The sequence below is a fragment of the Triturus cristatus genome, chromosome 5_2 (genome assembly GCF_964204655.1).
Source record: "Triturus cristatus chromosome 5_2, aTriCri1.1, whole genome shotgun sequence".
Classification (NCBI taxonomy): Eukaryota; Metazoa; Chordata; class Amphibia; order Caudata; family Salamandridae; genus Triturus; species Triturus cristatus.
The window spans coordinates 488,529,520-488,546,742 of NC_140588.1; the positions used below are offsets into that span (position 1 = coordinate 488,529,520).

At 45.2% G+C, this 17,223-nt stretch overlaps 1 protein-coding gene across 1 annotated transcript in view; it reads left to right on the forward strand.

The window, feature by feature from the left end:
• The window catches only part of DPY19L1 (dpy-19 like C-mannosyltransferase 1), a 519,970-nt gene that overhangs the window by 363,026 nt on the left and 139,721 nt on the right, over positions 1 to 17,223 (forward strand). The window contains exon 17 of the mRNA XM_085607487.1: positions 1,589 to 1,613. Within this exon, the coding sequence (XP_085463613.1) occupies positions 1,589 to 1,613 (25 nt within the window). The remainder of the gene's footprint in view (positions 1 to 1,588; positions 1,614 to 17,223) is intronic.

Sequence of the window (17,223 nt, forward strand, 5' to 3'; positions counted from 1 at the left end):
GGATTCCTTTTGCATGTTCCTTAGAAAGGCTGTGAATGTATGGAAGAAAGCACAGTACACCTCTGTCCCTGCTTTCACAGTTGTTCAGTTGCAACTGTTTTTTAAAAACAACGCCTATCCCAGAAACGGTCCGGTGTTTGGGGGCAATTACTACTTTTTAAAAAATTTCAACATTCAGTGAGTTACATCAGGGGGCATACAGTGATTCCCTATACCAGTAGTACTCCCCCAGTACTTTCATGTGGCATTAATAAGCCGAAGCAGGCCATCTGAAGCAGACCCATTTTCAGGTTTCAATAAAAGTTCACTGGTTTGCGTCTGCGATTGGTGTCTGAAAACCTTTTTCCATTACGTACAGATTCACTAAGAAAAGGCGAATGCCTGTTAAGCACCTTCTTTCCTCTTGGATGGGTTCGCTATGGATCCCAATTTTTGCTTTGTATATTGCAGCACACTGTGGTGCAGTCAGTGGCGGTTGACAGGGAATGGGGGTGGCTAGTCGGGAGGGGGTCGGCCGGGAGGGTAACAACAAAAAAAACACCTTCTCACGGTCACAGTCTGTCCTCTGTTGCTGCTTCTCTTCCGGGCGAGACCCGGAAGCTGGAAGCACACAGGCTGTCCTAAGCAAACCACAACGCTGCAATGTAGCGTTGTGATTGGTTTGAGGACCGTAGTTTGGCACTCAGACGGGACTGGGAGCCTGTGCATGTTCCCCACCAGAGTGTGTATTACAGCCTGGTGGGGAACATGCAAAGTACACATGACTCTAACCGTTATGCGCACTTAGTGTGCACAAACTATTCCTCACAGGCTCTGACACCAGCCCCACTTCACCCTAACTAAGCCCCGTAGTTACGAAAAATAAAATCAGAATAACAAAGTTATTATGATTTTCTTTTTTATTTTTCCTGCTCTGAGAGCAGTGGGGCGACGTTCCTCTGCCTTAGTGGAGGAGCCGCCCCTGTAAAAAAATTGAGTTTTCTCTTTATTTCCATCATTCATTTCGGTGAGAATTATTTCCAATGAAATGTTCACGTTTCTTCCGAGCACCCTCGCAAAACGAGAAATTATGGTTCTACTTGACCACATCTACGTCACGCCTTCAGCCTGCATCATATAACTGTGAGTTTGTCGTGCCGGTCGGATTTGTGGGAAAGCCATTGCACATGTTTGCACATATAAAGTTACAGCTTTGTAGGTGTTAACCCCGTTCACTTTGCACTTTCTTAATACACCTGTGAGGCTCTCTGGGGACACTAACAGCTACTTTTGTAGGGGCCACTTGTGACTGGAAATAACCAGGAGCTGTAGAGTGTTTGACACATCCGCGTGCACGTGTTATGCCACAACTGACTCTTTCACAAACGCGACTTACAGGAAGCTCTGTCCATCAAGCCGCCTTATTTAAGATGGGATGATTATAAGTATCGGGAAAGTAATATTTTTACAGTTACTTAGCTTTTCTTTTTAATATTATCACCAGCTGATGAGAATCTGCACTGACTAATTCACTTTAATTTCGCCTTTTGATGCCAAGACAATGTTCCATTGATTTTGAAGTGAATTTATGGTTTCATTTTCTTTTCAGGAGTGAACGTGCTGGCGATTGTGAGGTGAGACTTGCTGTCCACGGCTTTTCACATATAATTACCTGAGTGTGTTTTTACTGATGAAAATGAGATATGTTGGACTCGGGTTTCAACGAACCATGGTTCCTGTGGGTTAAAATAAGGCACAAAAGCACATACATACCAAATGTCTTAATTTATTTTAGAATACCTTATATCTGTTCAACATTTCAGTTTTTCTATCCTAGCGAATGCATGCTGTGTAAATTGTGAAATTGATTTCGATTAAAATGGACACATTTGGAGTCTCCCTCTCTCAGCCTCTCTGGTAGCATTCAAGTAACATCTGAAGCAAATAGATTGGGAGGGCAGGTGGGGCTTGATAAATCATAAAAGGGCAATTACTTGCATGCCCCTGTTAAATTAGTCAAGCAAGGTTAACATCGTCAAATTAATTGGAAATGTAATTAATGAGAAACACACAACTAATGATTCAAACTCCTGTTTCCATTCTTAGTATTTCGACAAAAACTACCGCCCAACACTAGTGTCTTTATTTGTCATTTGAAGTTTTACAAATATAGCTTGACTGTAATGGCATTATTTGTTTGGGGTGTGTTTTTTTCTACATAACTCGGTTAACTCCGTGAATAATACATATATACTGCACTTAGCCTCTTGATTGAAGTGTTCCACCAGTGTTGGAATGGTGCACAAGTCTGTTGGCAGCTAGTTATAAGACCATAAGATGTCCACTTATGATTAGAAATGTGTACGTTTTGGGGGGTGCCTGGAGCAGAGCTGATTTGCCCCTGGGAGTTCTCATTCTGCTGAGACTTTTATTTTCCTTGCTGAGTAGAACAGAGTCTGCAGTCTGCCCAGCAGTACGTGCTGTGCAATCGTGTCTGAGGTTGCTTATCTTCCAAGTCAGTGACATTTTAGACCAGCTGTTGGGGCTGGACTGCCCCATTTAGTGTACACCGGAGACTCATTTGCATAAGATTTCTTCCTCTCTGTAATGATACATGATCTGTATAACGATGGAATGGAATGTTCCCAGAAATTACCAGTGGTCGGTGTATTCAAGAATTTTCCACCCCTCATATTTGGGCTGTCCACATCGTTGAGCGTAATGCCAGCTGCTTTAAGAAGAACTGAGGCTTCAGGGAACTAGGGAAAAGCTTTGTTAGTTTTGGAGTGATGTGGTCTGATCTCCTTTGCTCCCAATATTAATCGATCTGTCTATCGCTAGTAGTACCGAACTGCTGCAGGTAGCACCACTTTTGGGGAGGTAGGAGCAGGCCTTGAAAGCCAAGAATTTACTACATTTCCCAGCCTGGATAAAACAAGAGGCTAAATCACTGGTGCAAACACCGCTTTAGTGGACTGTAGCCAATAGAGTATACAAGATACGACAGGGACAGGTTCAGGGTGAAAACCAGCAGCGTGCTCGGGTTTCTCAACCAGGTGATGCTGCTTGAAACTGGACTGTCCCAGGATAGTGCCTAAACCACTGCTGTGTTTATAAAGCCTAGAATCCAATCTAAAAACGTTGCCCCCTCCTCAGAGGCGTGATAGGATCTATGGCACACGTGTTGCAGCAGCTTTGTCTCACAGCTGGAGTGAAACCAATGCAGGTAGTTGGAAAGGGACAAGAAATGTCTGTGCTTGCCCCAGCTGTGAGTAAACCCACAGATCTTGTATGGTGCCCGCCATTTGTAGTTTGTGAAGCTCATCTTTATTCACTCCAACGTAGAACGGGGCTTTGTAAGACCTCTGTTTCACTGTTGGATCCCTGAAGATGGTTGAAAGTGTTTCTCTAAAGGTCATATAATACCTTTCAGTAGTTGTTGATTTCCTGCCCCCTCTCTCTGAAATATGTTAACTCACATGACAGCAAACGAACAAAAACGTTAAAAATACGTTGTTAAACTCACTAAAGGGAATTAAATTCCTATTGATACCAGCTAAAATCAGCTATCCATGCCCTAGTCATAGCTTGATTAAACTCTCACAATGCTATGACCCAACTCCTATCTTCTAAGAGAAAATCTGGCCCCGTTACAACAGCCCTGAAGAGACCACACTCGCAAGTGCAGGCAAGAACCAAATTCAAAATATCTCTCCCGGTGTGCAGGGTCTTGCATGTGGATGCTTTACTATACCTAGCAAGAACGCTAACCATACATGCAGTACAGGGGAGCAAGAGTAGCCGTCATCTGGAAACCCCACATTTAAACATGTCTTTGACCCAGTGGTCGAAGTGGGAGAAAAAAAGTAGGGGAACTGTAGGCGGAGAATCAGAGAGCGGGAATAACTAGTGTATTGGGTCAGTGGGCGGAGTCAGAGGTGTGCCAAAAATCGTTGGAGGCCAGCAAGTGCTTTTAAAACCATATTATACTTGCAAACACAACGCCCCCAACCGAAGTCAGCGCCAACCGCGGTCCATGCAGGTCACAGCGTTGGGGCGGTGGGGCTGAGTAAGGGGGGATTTTGAGGGACGATACAGAGGGAAAATTAAGTATTTATTTAATTTTCCCTCTGCATCGTCCCTGGTAATCACCCCTTATCCGGCCCCTCTGCCCTACCGCTGTTACCTGCACGGACTGTGGCTGGTCATCGCCTGGTGCGGTCGCACTACCCAAGAGCCACCCTGCTCAAGGGTCCTGTGACCTCAGTGAGAGTCACTGTCACTCTATGGTGAGTTGCTACATAGGCCTGCCTGCAAGACTCGAGGTGAACTTCAGTATGAATTGTGGCGGACAGGCCTTCAAGGTTAACCCACACTTGTCACTGCTAGGGTCCACGTGCTTGTGCTAAGACACCAGGGATTTTAAGATCTTGCCGGGCCTTCTAAGGTCTAGCATGGGAATGTGCTCCATCATGGTGAGTGGTCTGGTGGACTGGTCATGAAGGCTGAACCTAGTTCCCCAGTTCCAAATTCAGCAGCTCTGACCATAGTGCCACATCCTCTCCCCCACTGAACAACATACTGCCCCACTGAGAGAAACTTGCACGGCACTGACCCGCTATAAACACATTGATGTGACTCAATTCAAATTACGCACTAGACAAGAGCAATATGCTGCCTAAAAAAAATGAACATCCTAGAAAAAGCTAACACTCATAGGGAATGCAAGATTAAGTAAAGCATGTGAAATGCAAGCAGGAACAGCTTGGTTACCTTTTTCTTTTTACACTCATTATTCAGAAATTAGTGAGTGCTTTTCCCTGGAAAGTTAAGGCCTTGACTACAGGACCCAGAAGGGACCTACTTCAATGCCCATTGCTTATATCCTTACGAAGCGTAAGCAGTATGGTTTAAAAAGACCACATTTGTGAATACAGAGCCGCAGTATGCATTTTTTTTTCCAATTCACCCATCTACCAGGTATTTCAGTACCTCCAGGAACAGTGCACTTTCCCACCCAGGGAAAACAATGTCGTTTCAAAGAGAAACGAGAAAACAAAAGTAGCACTTCACTGGCAAACACTGTAAAGTGGCGCTAAAGTGTTCAGATGTGAATAAATCAATCTGGCCACCTTGCAACCACTCTGTCTTGCTCTTGTTAGTTAGTTAGTTATTTTTAATGTTTTATTTCTCTCCACCCCAAGCCTGTGGTTTGACGTTGAAAAATGTCTGAAAAAGACGTTTCCAGCAAAGTGTTTTTCTTTTTTGGATCCATTTCACAGGGGAGCAAATAAACGAAAGGAGGACTCGAGCTCACCTTAGCGCTGCAAACTTCCAGGAGACCGTACAAACTACACGGTTGTGCCGCCACCGCCAAGAGTCATCGCCAGCCAGATCCCGCGCCGCCGCATAACGGGACCACGAATCCCGGCAGCACTTGCGGCGGCGCACAGCACGCACGCACCAACGGCGCCAGGAGGCGCATAAAATCAGCGCAAGGCCGGCGGAGCGGGGGGAATCGAGCTCACCTTAACGCTGCAAACTTCCAGGAGACCGTACAAACTACACGGTTGTGCCGCCACCGCCAAGAGTCATCGCCAGCCAGATCCCGCGCCGCCGCATAACGGGACCACGAATCCCGGCAGCACTTGCGGCGGCGCACAGCACGCACGCACCAACGGCGCCAGGAGGCGCATAAAATCAGCGCAAGGCCGGCGGAGCGGGGGGAATCGAGCTCACCTTAACGCTGCAAACTTCCAGGAGACCGTACAAACTACACGGTTGTGCCGCCACCGCCAAGAGTCATCGCCAGCCAGATCCCGCGCCGCCGCATAACGGGACCACGAATCCCGGTAGCACTTGCGGCGGCGCACAGCACGCACGCACCAACGGCGCCAGGAGGCGCATAAAATCAGCGCAAGGCCGGCGGAGCGGGGGGAATCGAGCTCACCTTAACGCTGCAAACTTCCAGGAGACCGTACAAACTACACAGTTGTGCCGCCACCGCCAAGAGTCATCGCCAGCCAGATCCCGCGCCGCCGCATAACGGGACCACGAATCCCGGCAGCACTTGCGGCGGCGCACAGCACGCACGCACCAACGGCGCCAGGAGGCGCATAAAATCAGCGCAAGGCCCGCTTCGCGGGACGCCCGGGGCTAAGCCCGGGCAAAGGGCGGGCCCTCTACGGCCCTCATCGGCAGGAAGAGGCAGGGGCAGGGCCATACACGCTGCATGAATTATATCATACCTGACATTATTGTACAAGTAAGTTGAGCCTATAGAAGTCCCCACGTTTATGCGTTCTTGCTAATTCCGGTTACACGATAAGTCATGCCTAAAAAACTTGTTGCAGTCCAACACAACAAGATGAACATTTATTTGGTCCAGACTGTGCAAAAGATTAACACACAAAGAAGGGAGTCTTTGGGGCTGAGCCAATCACCGGATTTGCTCTGCCTGTCCCCATCTACTTTTGCTACTACCTCGCCTGATGAAATCAATACACAAGACGTTCTTAGCGTAACCACGTCTGCTGACATCATTTCTCAAGCCATACCTGATATTTCGGACAACGCAACCTCGGCTTTAGAAGACTTGTTTATTGAGGGTAATGTAAATGATTTGAATGACATTGATTCTGACCAAGATGCACAGTCTCAGATGTCCCAGGTGCCTATTCTTGACCAAACTCCTACAGGTCATGAAGTTAGACCCAAGCGTCAATGCACTAAGATCCCTCCAAAGCGGGGTGGTCTACGTTCTGGGGCTAAATGGAAGAGGGTTAATATCTCAAAATGTCTACAAATGAATCATGTTGATGATCCTCCCATTTGTTCTATTGAAGAAGCCCTTTTTGATAAAATTGCGGATTTTATTGAGACCAAAATTAACACTATCGTCAAACCCCTCATATCCAAGATTGATAAATTACAAGCAGAGGTTAAGAAGCTGGGTGGTTATCAAAACACTGTTGCAAGTGGCATTGAAAATTTAACCACGCTAGTCACGGTCTTGAGCAATAACTCTGGGAAAGCCGTAGATGGAACTGTTTTGGATGTCCGAGAGGGAACAGAGCCTCCTGGGGAGATTCCATCAACACTGATTCCAAACGTTGCTGTCGGGAGTTCTATGTCCCAGTGCCCCCCAGCAAATCCAACTTTCGCGGTGAATGTTCCCCACATGCAAACACAATTACAACCCCATATCCCTACTCCGGATCCCCTGCAATTTATTGTTGAAGCCACACCCGTGGTGTTAGTCCTTGCAAATGTCCCTCCATTAGAAAGAGGCACGGCGGAAAGTTCTAACTCACTGTGTAGCAAAGCCCTACATTGGTTAACCAGTAATATGCGGCTAGCTCCAGGAGGTCAGCAACATCTTGCAAGTGTAATCAAATCAGCAACTAGGGTTCCTTGGCTGGGCAATCGGCCAAAAAAATTCAAAGGTGACTGTGTGGCTGTGAGCTTCTTAAACCAACACGTTCTTCCTAATATTCTTGCAAACATTCTCCCCGCCCAACGAAGACAAGGTACTGTGGTTCCCCTCACTTTGAAATTCTTTTATGGGGAACAGCAAAATGTATCATTCCCAAGGACTCCTGCTCTAGGATGGAACACAAATTGGGATCTTCACTCTAGATGGGGACAAGATATAAGGAGTAACGCACCAGTCCACCGACAACAATCCTTTGTGTTCAACCCTGTTACACAACCCTTAGAACTCTTTAACCGTTTTGCGCCATTATCTTTTATGGATCAAAATGATTGACTTTTGTCTAGTCAAGTTAATGACGTCGAGGGACAACATCCCGCTTCTGTTTTATCACCCCAGTCCCCTGCGGTCAACAGGGCTTGTAGAATTATGAGCTGGAACATTGCTGGGCTCAGAACCAAATTTAAAGATAAAATATGGTTGGACAAAATTAGGAGTTACGATATTCTTGCTTTCCAGGAAACTTGGGAAACGTCAGAGTGTTTGGCCCTAGATGGCTACTCTCATTTTTCAGTACCTGCAGTTCCCAGTAAAGTAGGAAGAGCAAGGGGTGGGTTAGCTGTGTATATTTCACTCGACGTCAAAGGTAAACCTAGATATATCCAGTCTAAATCCAAAAATTGTTTAATGGTTGAATTGACTTTATCAAACTGTAACCCCATTTTATTTGTAAATTTTTATAATTCCCCGACCAGTCAATTTCCTAACGAGCATTTGTTATCCTTAGAGGATCTCTTATCTACTCAGATTGAGAATAGCCATTACGACTATGAGGTGATCCTTATGGGAGACTTTAATATTCATCCTTGTATGGCAGGTTGTCAGAGGGAAACTGAGATACTTCCTTTTTATTCCCAATCTCCGCATTTTGAACACACCCAAAGCGGAGAGATTTTGGAATCGTTTTTGGCCACCCTCAACCTTTATGAATTTTGTACCTGCTCAAATGACTTGAGGTTACCAACATATGTGGGTCATGATTCTGGCACAATTATCGATTACATTTTAGTTTCTTTAAGTATTCTACCTAAAACATTTGCTTATACGGTAGAAACTTCTGTTTTTAGCGATCACAATCCTGTGATCTTAGACGTTTTAGCATATGGAGTCCTTGAATATAGGAAGGTTGACACACTGTGTGCGACAGGTCTTGCGCTAAAAGATCAAAATCGTAGGCTGAAATGGGACCAAGTTATCCCAACATTCTTTTTACAGGAAACATTGGCTAAAGTTGCTGATGAAATTGCCATTTGTTTAGATAACAAAAAACCCGAGTGCCAAAATGGTTGAGGCCTTTAGTGTCATATGTTACCAAGTTAACTTAGATTTGACCGTAAAGGTAAAGTCTAATAAACCAACGGGCCCAAGATGGTTTGATATAAACTGTTCTAGGGCCCATTCAGCCCTTCTTAAGGCCTTAAAGTGTAAACCTAGAGACAGAGTATTGATAGAAACATTGAGGAAACTATACAATTCAGCTATTAGGAAGAGGAAATCAGAGATTAAAGACGAAGCTTGGAATGATTTGTTACTGCCCGAGATACAGAAAGATAGTGCTAAATTTTGGGCAGTCATAAATCACCCATATTTTGTGGGCCTAGATAATCAGAGAGCTGACTGTATTATCCCAGACGAACAGTGGGTGTCACATTTTAGTAATATTTATAGTCAAACCCACCCCACATCAGATTGTGAAACGCCCGTATTAAAATCATTGACTCATATTCCTCCCTTTACTCAGGAAGAGGTGATAGCTGCAATTAAAGATACACTCTATAAAAAGGCACCGGGGCCAGATGGGGTCCCTGCGGACTTTTTTAAGAGCGCTCCTGAACTCAGCTCAAAAATTTTAACTAATATTTTTAATGCCACAAGGGAATTTATTTTCCCCCCTAGTTGGGCAATTTCGACCATTGTGCCAATCTTCAAGAAAGGACAGAGGACAGACCCGGCCTGTTACAGGCCTATCTCTCTCATTGATTCGAGTGTTAAAATCCTGGGGAGAGTCCTCCTAGGTAGATTGTCCACGATTTTAGAAAGCAAGGGTATTTTATCTAATGCACAATATGGTTTTAGAGCCAATAGAGGAATCTTAGACCAGTGCCTAAACCTTGAGCTAATTATAAACAAATATGTAGTGGCTAGGGGTGGTTCACTGTACATGGCCTTTATGGACCTCTCCTCAGCTTTTGACCTGGTTAACAGGTCGAAGCTGTGGGGGATCCTTTTGGGCATGGGCCTTGACCCCCCCTTAGTCGACTACTTAGCTGAGCTACACAAGGATCTTATGACTTCAGTTAGAGTCACTAGAGAAGGAAGATGCACCTGCCTATTTAAGTCTGAGAGGGGGGTTAGGCAAGGGTGCATACTTGCCCCCCTCCTCTTCACCTTATATATTAACGACCTTGAGGCAGTAATCCGAACATCACATAGTGATATTCCACGTGCAGGAGAGACAAAGATACCTGTCCTCCTGTACGCGGACGATGCTGTTCTTCTTGCACGCTCGGGTGTTGCACTGAATAAACTCCTTTTATCTTTTGGAGCTTTTATGTCATCTTTGGACATGAAAATTAATACAGAAAAATCACATGTAATGATCGCTGGACAAGCTGGTAGAAAAAAAAGATGCTAACATTTTATTGCGTGGGGAAGGAGGTTAAGAGGGTCCCCTCTTTCCCATATTTAGGCGTGACCTTTGACGAAAAGGGCACTTGGGGTCCCCAGCTTCTGGTTAAAAGTAGCGCTGTTGCCAGAGCGACTGCAGGTTTGTTGGGTTTTGCCAAAAAACTGGGTGCTCGCCCTATGGAAAGCGTAATTAAAATTTATAAAGCGAAATGCTTGTCAGTCGCCCAGTATGGCTCTGTCATTTGGGGATATATTAACCCTGTTAAAATACAGAATGTAGAAAATAAATTTTTAAGAACTCTCCTTTCTGTTCCCCAATCAACCCCGACATTTGCATTGCACACAGAGGTAGGCTTGGGCTATATATCTGATACTTTAAAATTAGCCCCAGTGATTGGCTGGCTAAAAACCTGGCTTAACCAGGAGCTCACATTAAATCACATCATTTTAAAAGATTGTTTGGCCCTGGACAGAGCACTTAAAATCCCATGGGTAAGATATGTGAGAACTCAGCTGTCCTTAGCAGGCCGCCCAGAGCTCTTCTCATCTCCAGAGGAAATAATCCATGAAGATCTAAAATCAGTTAAAGATACTTTGATAAATCTATATGCTCTGGAAAGAGAAGGTCAAGAGCTAAAAAAACCCATGGTAAGGAAACTTTTTTTGCTTTCCTCTGTTCCTGGAATGGAACCATACCTTCTATGGGTAACTAACCCTTTCCATCGTTTTCTCTTAACGAGATTTCGTTTTGACTCAATTCATTTTATATTGGGTAATTTTGGAACCTGGGCTAGACCGGATGACGCTGAACCTTGCGATTGTTTTTCAATTCAGGATACGATGCATTTTATTATGTTTTGCGGTCATTATGCTGAGATTAGAAAAAGATACTTGCTCCCTATTTTACGCACCCAGGGCTTTATTCAGGTAAAACCAGCCCTGATGTTCTTGCAACTTCTTACTAATATAAAAGTTGCCTTCTCTGTCGCTAGCTTTCTAGTGGCAGGAGCACGTTTAAATAAGTTCCAAACAAGGCACAGGCACTTTATCTCTGAAAAATGAATTTCCTCTATTTTTTAACACCCTTCTTTTTATCCCTTTTAAAATATTTATGTATGTTTTATTGTAAAAATTTATGTTTCTTTTTTTGTGATAATTGTATGCAAATTCAGTGACCTGTGGAAATGTTGTTATGTATTAGTGCTCGATCTTTTATGATTTTTAATAATCGAATAAAGATAAATTGACTGACTGACTGACTGACTGACTGACTGAAAGGAGGAAAGAGAAGGGAATACCCGTTTCTTGAAGTCTTGGTTTTCACAAAATGAGGAGGGGCAAGACAGAAAGCGAGGGAAGAGGGGGAACAAAGGGAGGGGGCAGCTGCCAGCGGCAGGAGAACTAGACACTGTCCTTGTGTTCTCTGGGCAAGAAGGAAAAGGCAGAGGAAAGAGTCATTTTCCTTCTCTGCCCGTTTCGGCCGTCCTAAAAAGCCGAGCCTTAAATATCGGTATTGGCAACTTCTGCCCTCCGGGAGGCATGTTTGAAATATTAAAGTAGGGGAACGGACTCTATGTAATTAAAGAAGAAGGGGCACGCCGTGCCCTGCCGATCCCGCCCACTTCGACCACTGCTCTGACCAGCCTCTTCCCTGCACGGGCCGCCGCTGTCACTGTTCGCCGATGGCACATGTAGTAGTTTATCGCGCTCCCTACTTAGAACTCAACCAGGCCTCCTCTCGGTTTAAAACGCGTCTATTTCAATCTCACCCGAACTAATGCTCTCTTATAGTCTTATTATCTCTTTGACCCTCCAGTCCAACTATTGTAGTGCACCATCAAATGTCGCCTACTGTTTGGCATTACTGTCGTCTCTGATATTACATGCACCAAAACCTTTCAAGTGAGGCAGTACTATAGAAAACTGCAAATAAATACGTGAAAAACAAGTCATTTTTTTGTTAAAAGTGTTTCCTAAATTGTGACTAGTGAGCATAGAGAGTTCAAGACAGCACAAAGATGCAGAATTATATAGCATTAAAAATACAGTATGTATGGAGTACACTGGATATTTCACCAATGCTGTACATTTTATGTAAAAGTTGGAAGTAATGTTGTGTGACGTGATACATTATTCCATGGTTATCCGTGGTTATACACACAGTATTAGGTACACAGTACATACACAATGATTGAAGGGTATAATGTAAATCCTTACAGAATGCCATACTCAGAGTCTGACCATGAGGGAATTTCTTTAGGATAAGAGAAAACTGAGAAAAGAGTTTTGGAGACACAATAATCACTGTCTCGGTATGAAAGATGCAAGATGGACCAGATGTGACAGGTGTATTAAGGTCATAGTTGGCAGTAGGATTTATTACCACGTGATCACTTTTGTGATCATGCTAGTGAGTTTAATTATTCATTTCACTGGTTTACACCCATCTTGTTCTGCATCAGCGTGAAGTGTAACACTTCAATGAGGACAAGAGAGAACTTAAAAACAGAGCAGTTTCCATGGCCACACCATTTATTCAAACTCATTGTGGGGAGAGCTGGTGCTATGTATTTGCTGGGCCTTATTGCCTTTTTAGATCACTCCACAGATGCTTATGAAAACGCCTAATCACCAAAGGAATGCATGCTGCAAAGCCTTCAGTCCTTATACTCACTCTTATGTCGCATCAAATGAGATCCAGGATGTGTTGCAACAAATGCTAAGCTTTCGAAAGCTTTTAAACTACAGGTTACAAGAATGACACATATAACTAAAGTCGAGGAGTGTGAGCAGTCACCATGCATCTCATCACCTAGGCAGAAATTAACAAAGGCAGTGGCAATGGAAGGGACATGAAAGAGACAGGATTTGCTCCTGATTGCAGTCACCTCAGTTTCCTTGTTAAGGCACGTGTGTTACCTTACAGTAGAGGATTCAGAGTAGGATGCGTCTGCAGTGGCGCGTTCCTCTGACCTCACCTTGTGTGAGGCGAAGACAGCGTGACACTGACACATGCGCTCAGTAGTCTGTGGGGAGTTCTCCTTCACTCCTCGTCCAGCTTTATGGGTCAGGTGGAGTGCAGAGGACCAGTAATGGTCAGTAAAGTGCTGAAGCAAAAGGATTATCAATTATCAGCTGCTTCTTTCTCAAGCCATTACTTGAAAATGGCATTTTCCTGTAAGAGTAGTCGGAGCTAAGCTTATATCCAGCCTTCTCCAAGATGGCTCTCGCTCCAGTATTTGCAAGCTGAAAATCCCAAACCAAGTTGGCCTTTACCTTTCTTCCTGTGATGTGACTTCTTGTTTTAAACGTATGTAAGCAGGCTTCGACTTCTGAAGGTTGTCACAACTTTCAGTTTCTCTGATTGTTCGTTGTGTTCATGTACCATTTGCTATTCATTTGTGTCCCTAATGTTTGCCTCCCTTTATCAGGATTTTTCTCGTGACTTTGGCCTTCTTGCTGGCCTCTTGCTCAAATTTGAATCAGGGAGTTCTGAAGGATACTTCTAACTGCCAATCCCTCGCCTTTAAAAAACTTCTAGGTGCCAGACTGGTGGAAGCTTTACTGGCGGTCCTGGGGCTCTCTGTGCCCAAAGATGTACCACGAGGGGTGGTTGGGGCAGGGCAGAAGTCTCTGAAACAATTGCTGCGTGATTCTTGGACAAGTGCTGTTTGGTGCAGTCGACAATGGCCAATGAAATTTGGGGTACTCAGGGACAAGTTGTTGGACCTGGTCTGATATAGGTGACACCAAAGGGGGAAGATCTTTATCTCGACAGCCTTGGCCCTTCTTATGTTTTTGGCGCGTCTATGGATGACTTCTACCAGTAGCTGGGCTTTTCATGAGATCAGCCACACAACTGGGAGCACGAGCCGCCTCTGTGACTTGAAGCCAGACGTGTGCTTCAACCATGACCTCTTCTAATGTAAAAAAAAGATTGAGAGCTTCCCCTCCCCTGCCCTAATAACCTTTAGATGCACAGGTGTGTCCTTACTGCATGACTTTGTGTAGTTAGTTCCGTGACTAACATCTGCTTCCTGCAGTCCCAGCACGTTTTTATCCTGTGGTCTTGGGGTGGGGGGTGGGAGATAGGTGGGGACGGTTGGGTAAATTCCCTTGCACACTGTCACAGTAAGAATTTGAAGATGTCAGAATACCAATACATTTTAAAGCACCGCTCCAGGTTATTGTTGGACAACGCGATGACAAAGCGAACTGGCATAGGCTCCCTGTGGAGGCCCTTATATGCAGCTCTGCTCCTCCACTTCTGGGGCAGTACACTGTCACTGCGGAGCCACATAGCGCCGCTGACTATGCACAGTAACATTCCTGGAAATGTTCTCCAGATCTAATCCGGTACCTGGAAGTATTCAAAAGGTGAGGATTCTGCAGATTGATAGTGTCCACAAGAGTGTTACTATAGGTAAGTAACTTGTTCTTTGTGGCTTGCTAATAATGTGTGTATTAAAGTGCACAGTATCACTTTGGCTACTGATGAGTCGCCCTTTCCTTGGTTAATGAGAAATAAACCACAGAGACCTTCTTCTCTCCATGACCGTGATAAAGGAGGAAGTGTTCCTCATATACTGAATACTTCTTCTGATTAAGACTTCTGCGGTTTAATTTTATTGGGAGGGGTTTCCAGCCCTGCCAAGTACCACGCATCAGGCGTTAGACTAACGCAGTTCAGTGTGGTCCCCATACCTGCACTGAAATGCATTGTCATGCATTCTGGCACCGCCTCAGCAAGCCGGAGCACTTCTAAATGCCCACCAGAACTTAAGCTGGAGTGCCGGTCTGGCAGGCTTGAGGGCTGGCTCAGTCTGCTCGCAGGTAGTCCTAGCTGTTCTGGTAACAATGTAACAACACATTATAAGAGGATTCTTCACCCAACACACACCGCGACTGATGTCAGAAGTCAGTGCATCCAACGGCTAGTACTGACACAGTCAGTTAGGATGAGCTTGTTAGTAGGCAGCCAGTTACATCCTTCCGCCCGCTGGCGCGAGTCGAACGAACAGCAATTAATGTTTGTTGGCTTCTGGCAATGCAGCGCTGCGGCAGCCAGCTCGCCGCTGAGCTGAAAATCAAATGAATAATCCCAGACACGACCCATCACCCCACTGGCGGCCACCAGCTGAGAGTGACTGAACCGGGCGACGCATGCGCCGCTGATCGGAGTGGTTCCAGTTTCAGTAGCCCACCAGAGCAGCACAACACAGTCCAGGCTGTGCAGCTGAGCTGACCAGAATGCCCGGCGTTACACTACTGTGGCCTGCAGGAGAATCCGAGTGGTACTGATTGCCGCCAGTTTACTGAATTGCTGTGCTTGCCTGCCACCCTTGCAGCAAAGAGTAAGTGGAGTGCGGTTTCTCTGCTTTTGTTTTAAATTCAAATAAAATGTTCTTTATAATAAGTAGGGCACCGCGCGCTGATTAGTATAATTTTCCCTGACGCAATTCGTCAGACAGTCACACATTCACAACAATAACTTAAGATGGATGATGAAAAAAAGGGTTAGGCATCGCACGTGGTCTGAAATTAATCACACTGTATATGCGGCCGGTAACTGTAGCATATCGTTTATTGGCATGGCAGGCTCCTTTTAATGCACTCATGCCTCAACAACCTTGCTGGCTCTGTCACCAGCTCGTGCGTCAGTCAGCCCGACTACTCGGAGACTCTCATGTGAGGCTTGCCCAAAGCTGGTCAGTGCGGACTGCGGCGGCACTCAAGTCCGCGGGTCAGCTGACCTGTTTACTCCAAGTAACACCTGCCAAATGTCATACAACTGATTTAAAGTTCACTCATCCAGGTTAACGTGCGGTAGTTCTAGATTGTGACCTCAGTGGTTGCACATGGATGTTAAAGTTACTCTTTTCCTGTAGGGATCACAATCTCTTGTGTTATGCTGAAAGGTTGTTCCAAAGCGCACTAAATCACCTAAGGTGTCTGAAGGTGCCACGTTGAAAGTAGTCAGAGAACAGAATTCTACGAAGAACCCTTCAAAGTTAATTTACCACTAAATGTGGAAAACACTGCACTCAAGTTGCTCTTCTTTCATTTCACCACTGCCCCTCCTCATCTCACTTGCCGGCCTGTGGCACAGGGCGACAGCTCAACTAGCCTCTCCCCCGCCACAGCACAGGGCAGGCTTGAGTATACCCAATATCACTCTGCTGTATTTTTAGTGGTCTCGCCGCATCTAGGATTGCCTCCTTTCCATTAAAAAATACTGGTCAGCTGCTGTTGTTTTAAGAGTCTGACATGCCCGGGTATGATACTAAATAGGATTTTAAACAAAACCCTATATATTTATTTGTAACATCGCTTTGTTGCCTTTGTTTCCTTTAATTATTAACCACAAATTATTTATGTAGCTTAGAACACATAAAAAACGGCTTTATATTTATATTTGCTGTTTGAAGTATGTAAGGATGATGGATAAAAGTACAGTTTTTCAGTGATTTTGCTTGTTTTTGTACTAACCGAGAGATTAAAATACTGTTGATGCTGGTAGAAAACTGGTCAGGTGGCAACCCTAGCCTAAGCAGTCTCCCTTCCCAGAGCATTTCACCACCACCCAGCATGGGGGCAGCAAGCACTGAGCCTTCCCTTACCCTCCATTTGTGTTGTGAGAGCAGGTGCTGGGCTGCAGTGCCTGGTATTCATCCCAGGTGGGTAGAGCAGCCTTTGAAGGACATTATCGTGATCCAGCCTTCTGTGAGACTGAATGAGGTTATAACTGTCTTATTGCATGAATGATCAGAACAATGACAGCCCTGCCATGTGCCACGCATCAGGCGTTAGACTAACGCATTTCAGTGTGGTGGTCCGCATCACCGCACTGTTACTGTTACAAGTTACTTACCTATAGTTACACTCTTGTGGATACTCTATCAATCCGCAGAATCCTCACCTTTTGAATACTTCCAGGTACCAGACTAGATCTGGAGAGCATTTCCAGGAATGTTCCTGTGCATTGTCAGCGGCGCTATGTGTGTGGCTCTGCAGTGACACTGTACTGCACCAGAAGTGGAGGAGCAGAGCTGCATACAAGGGCCACCACAGGGAGCCGATGTCAGTTCGCTTTGTTTACGCTCTGTCCAACACTGTCCAACCCA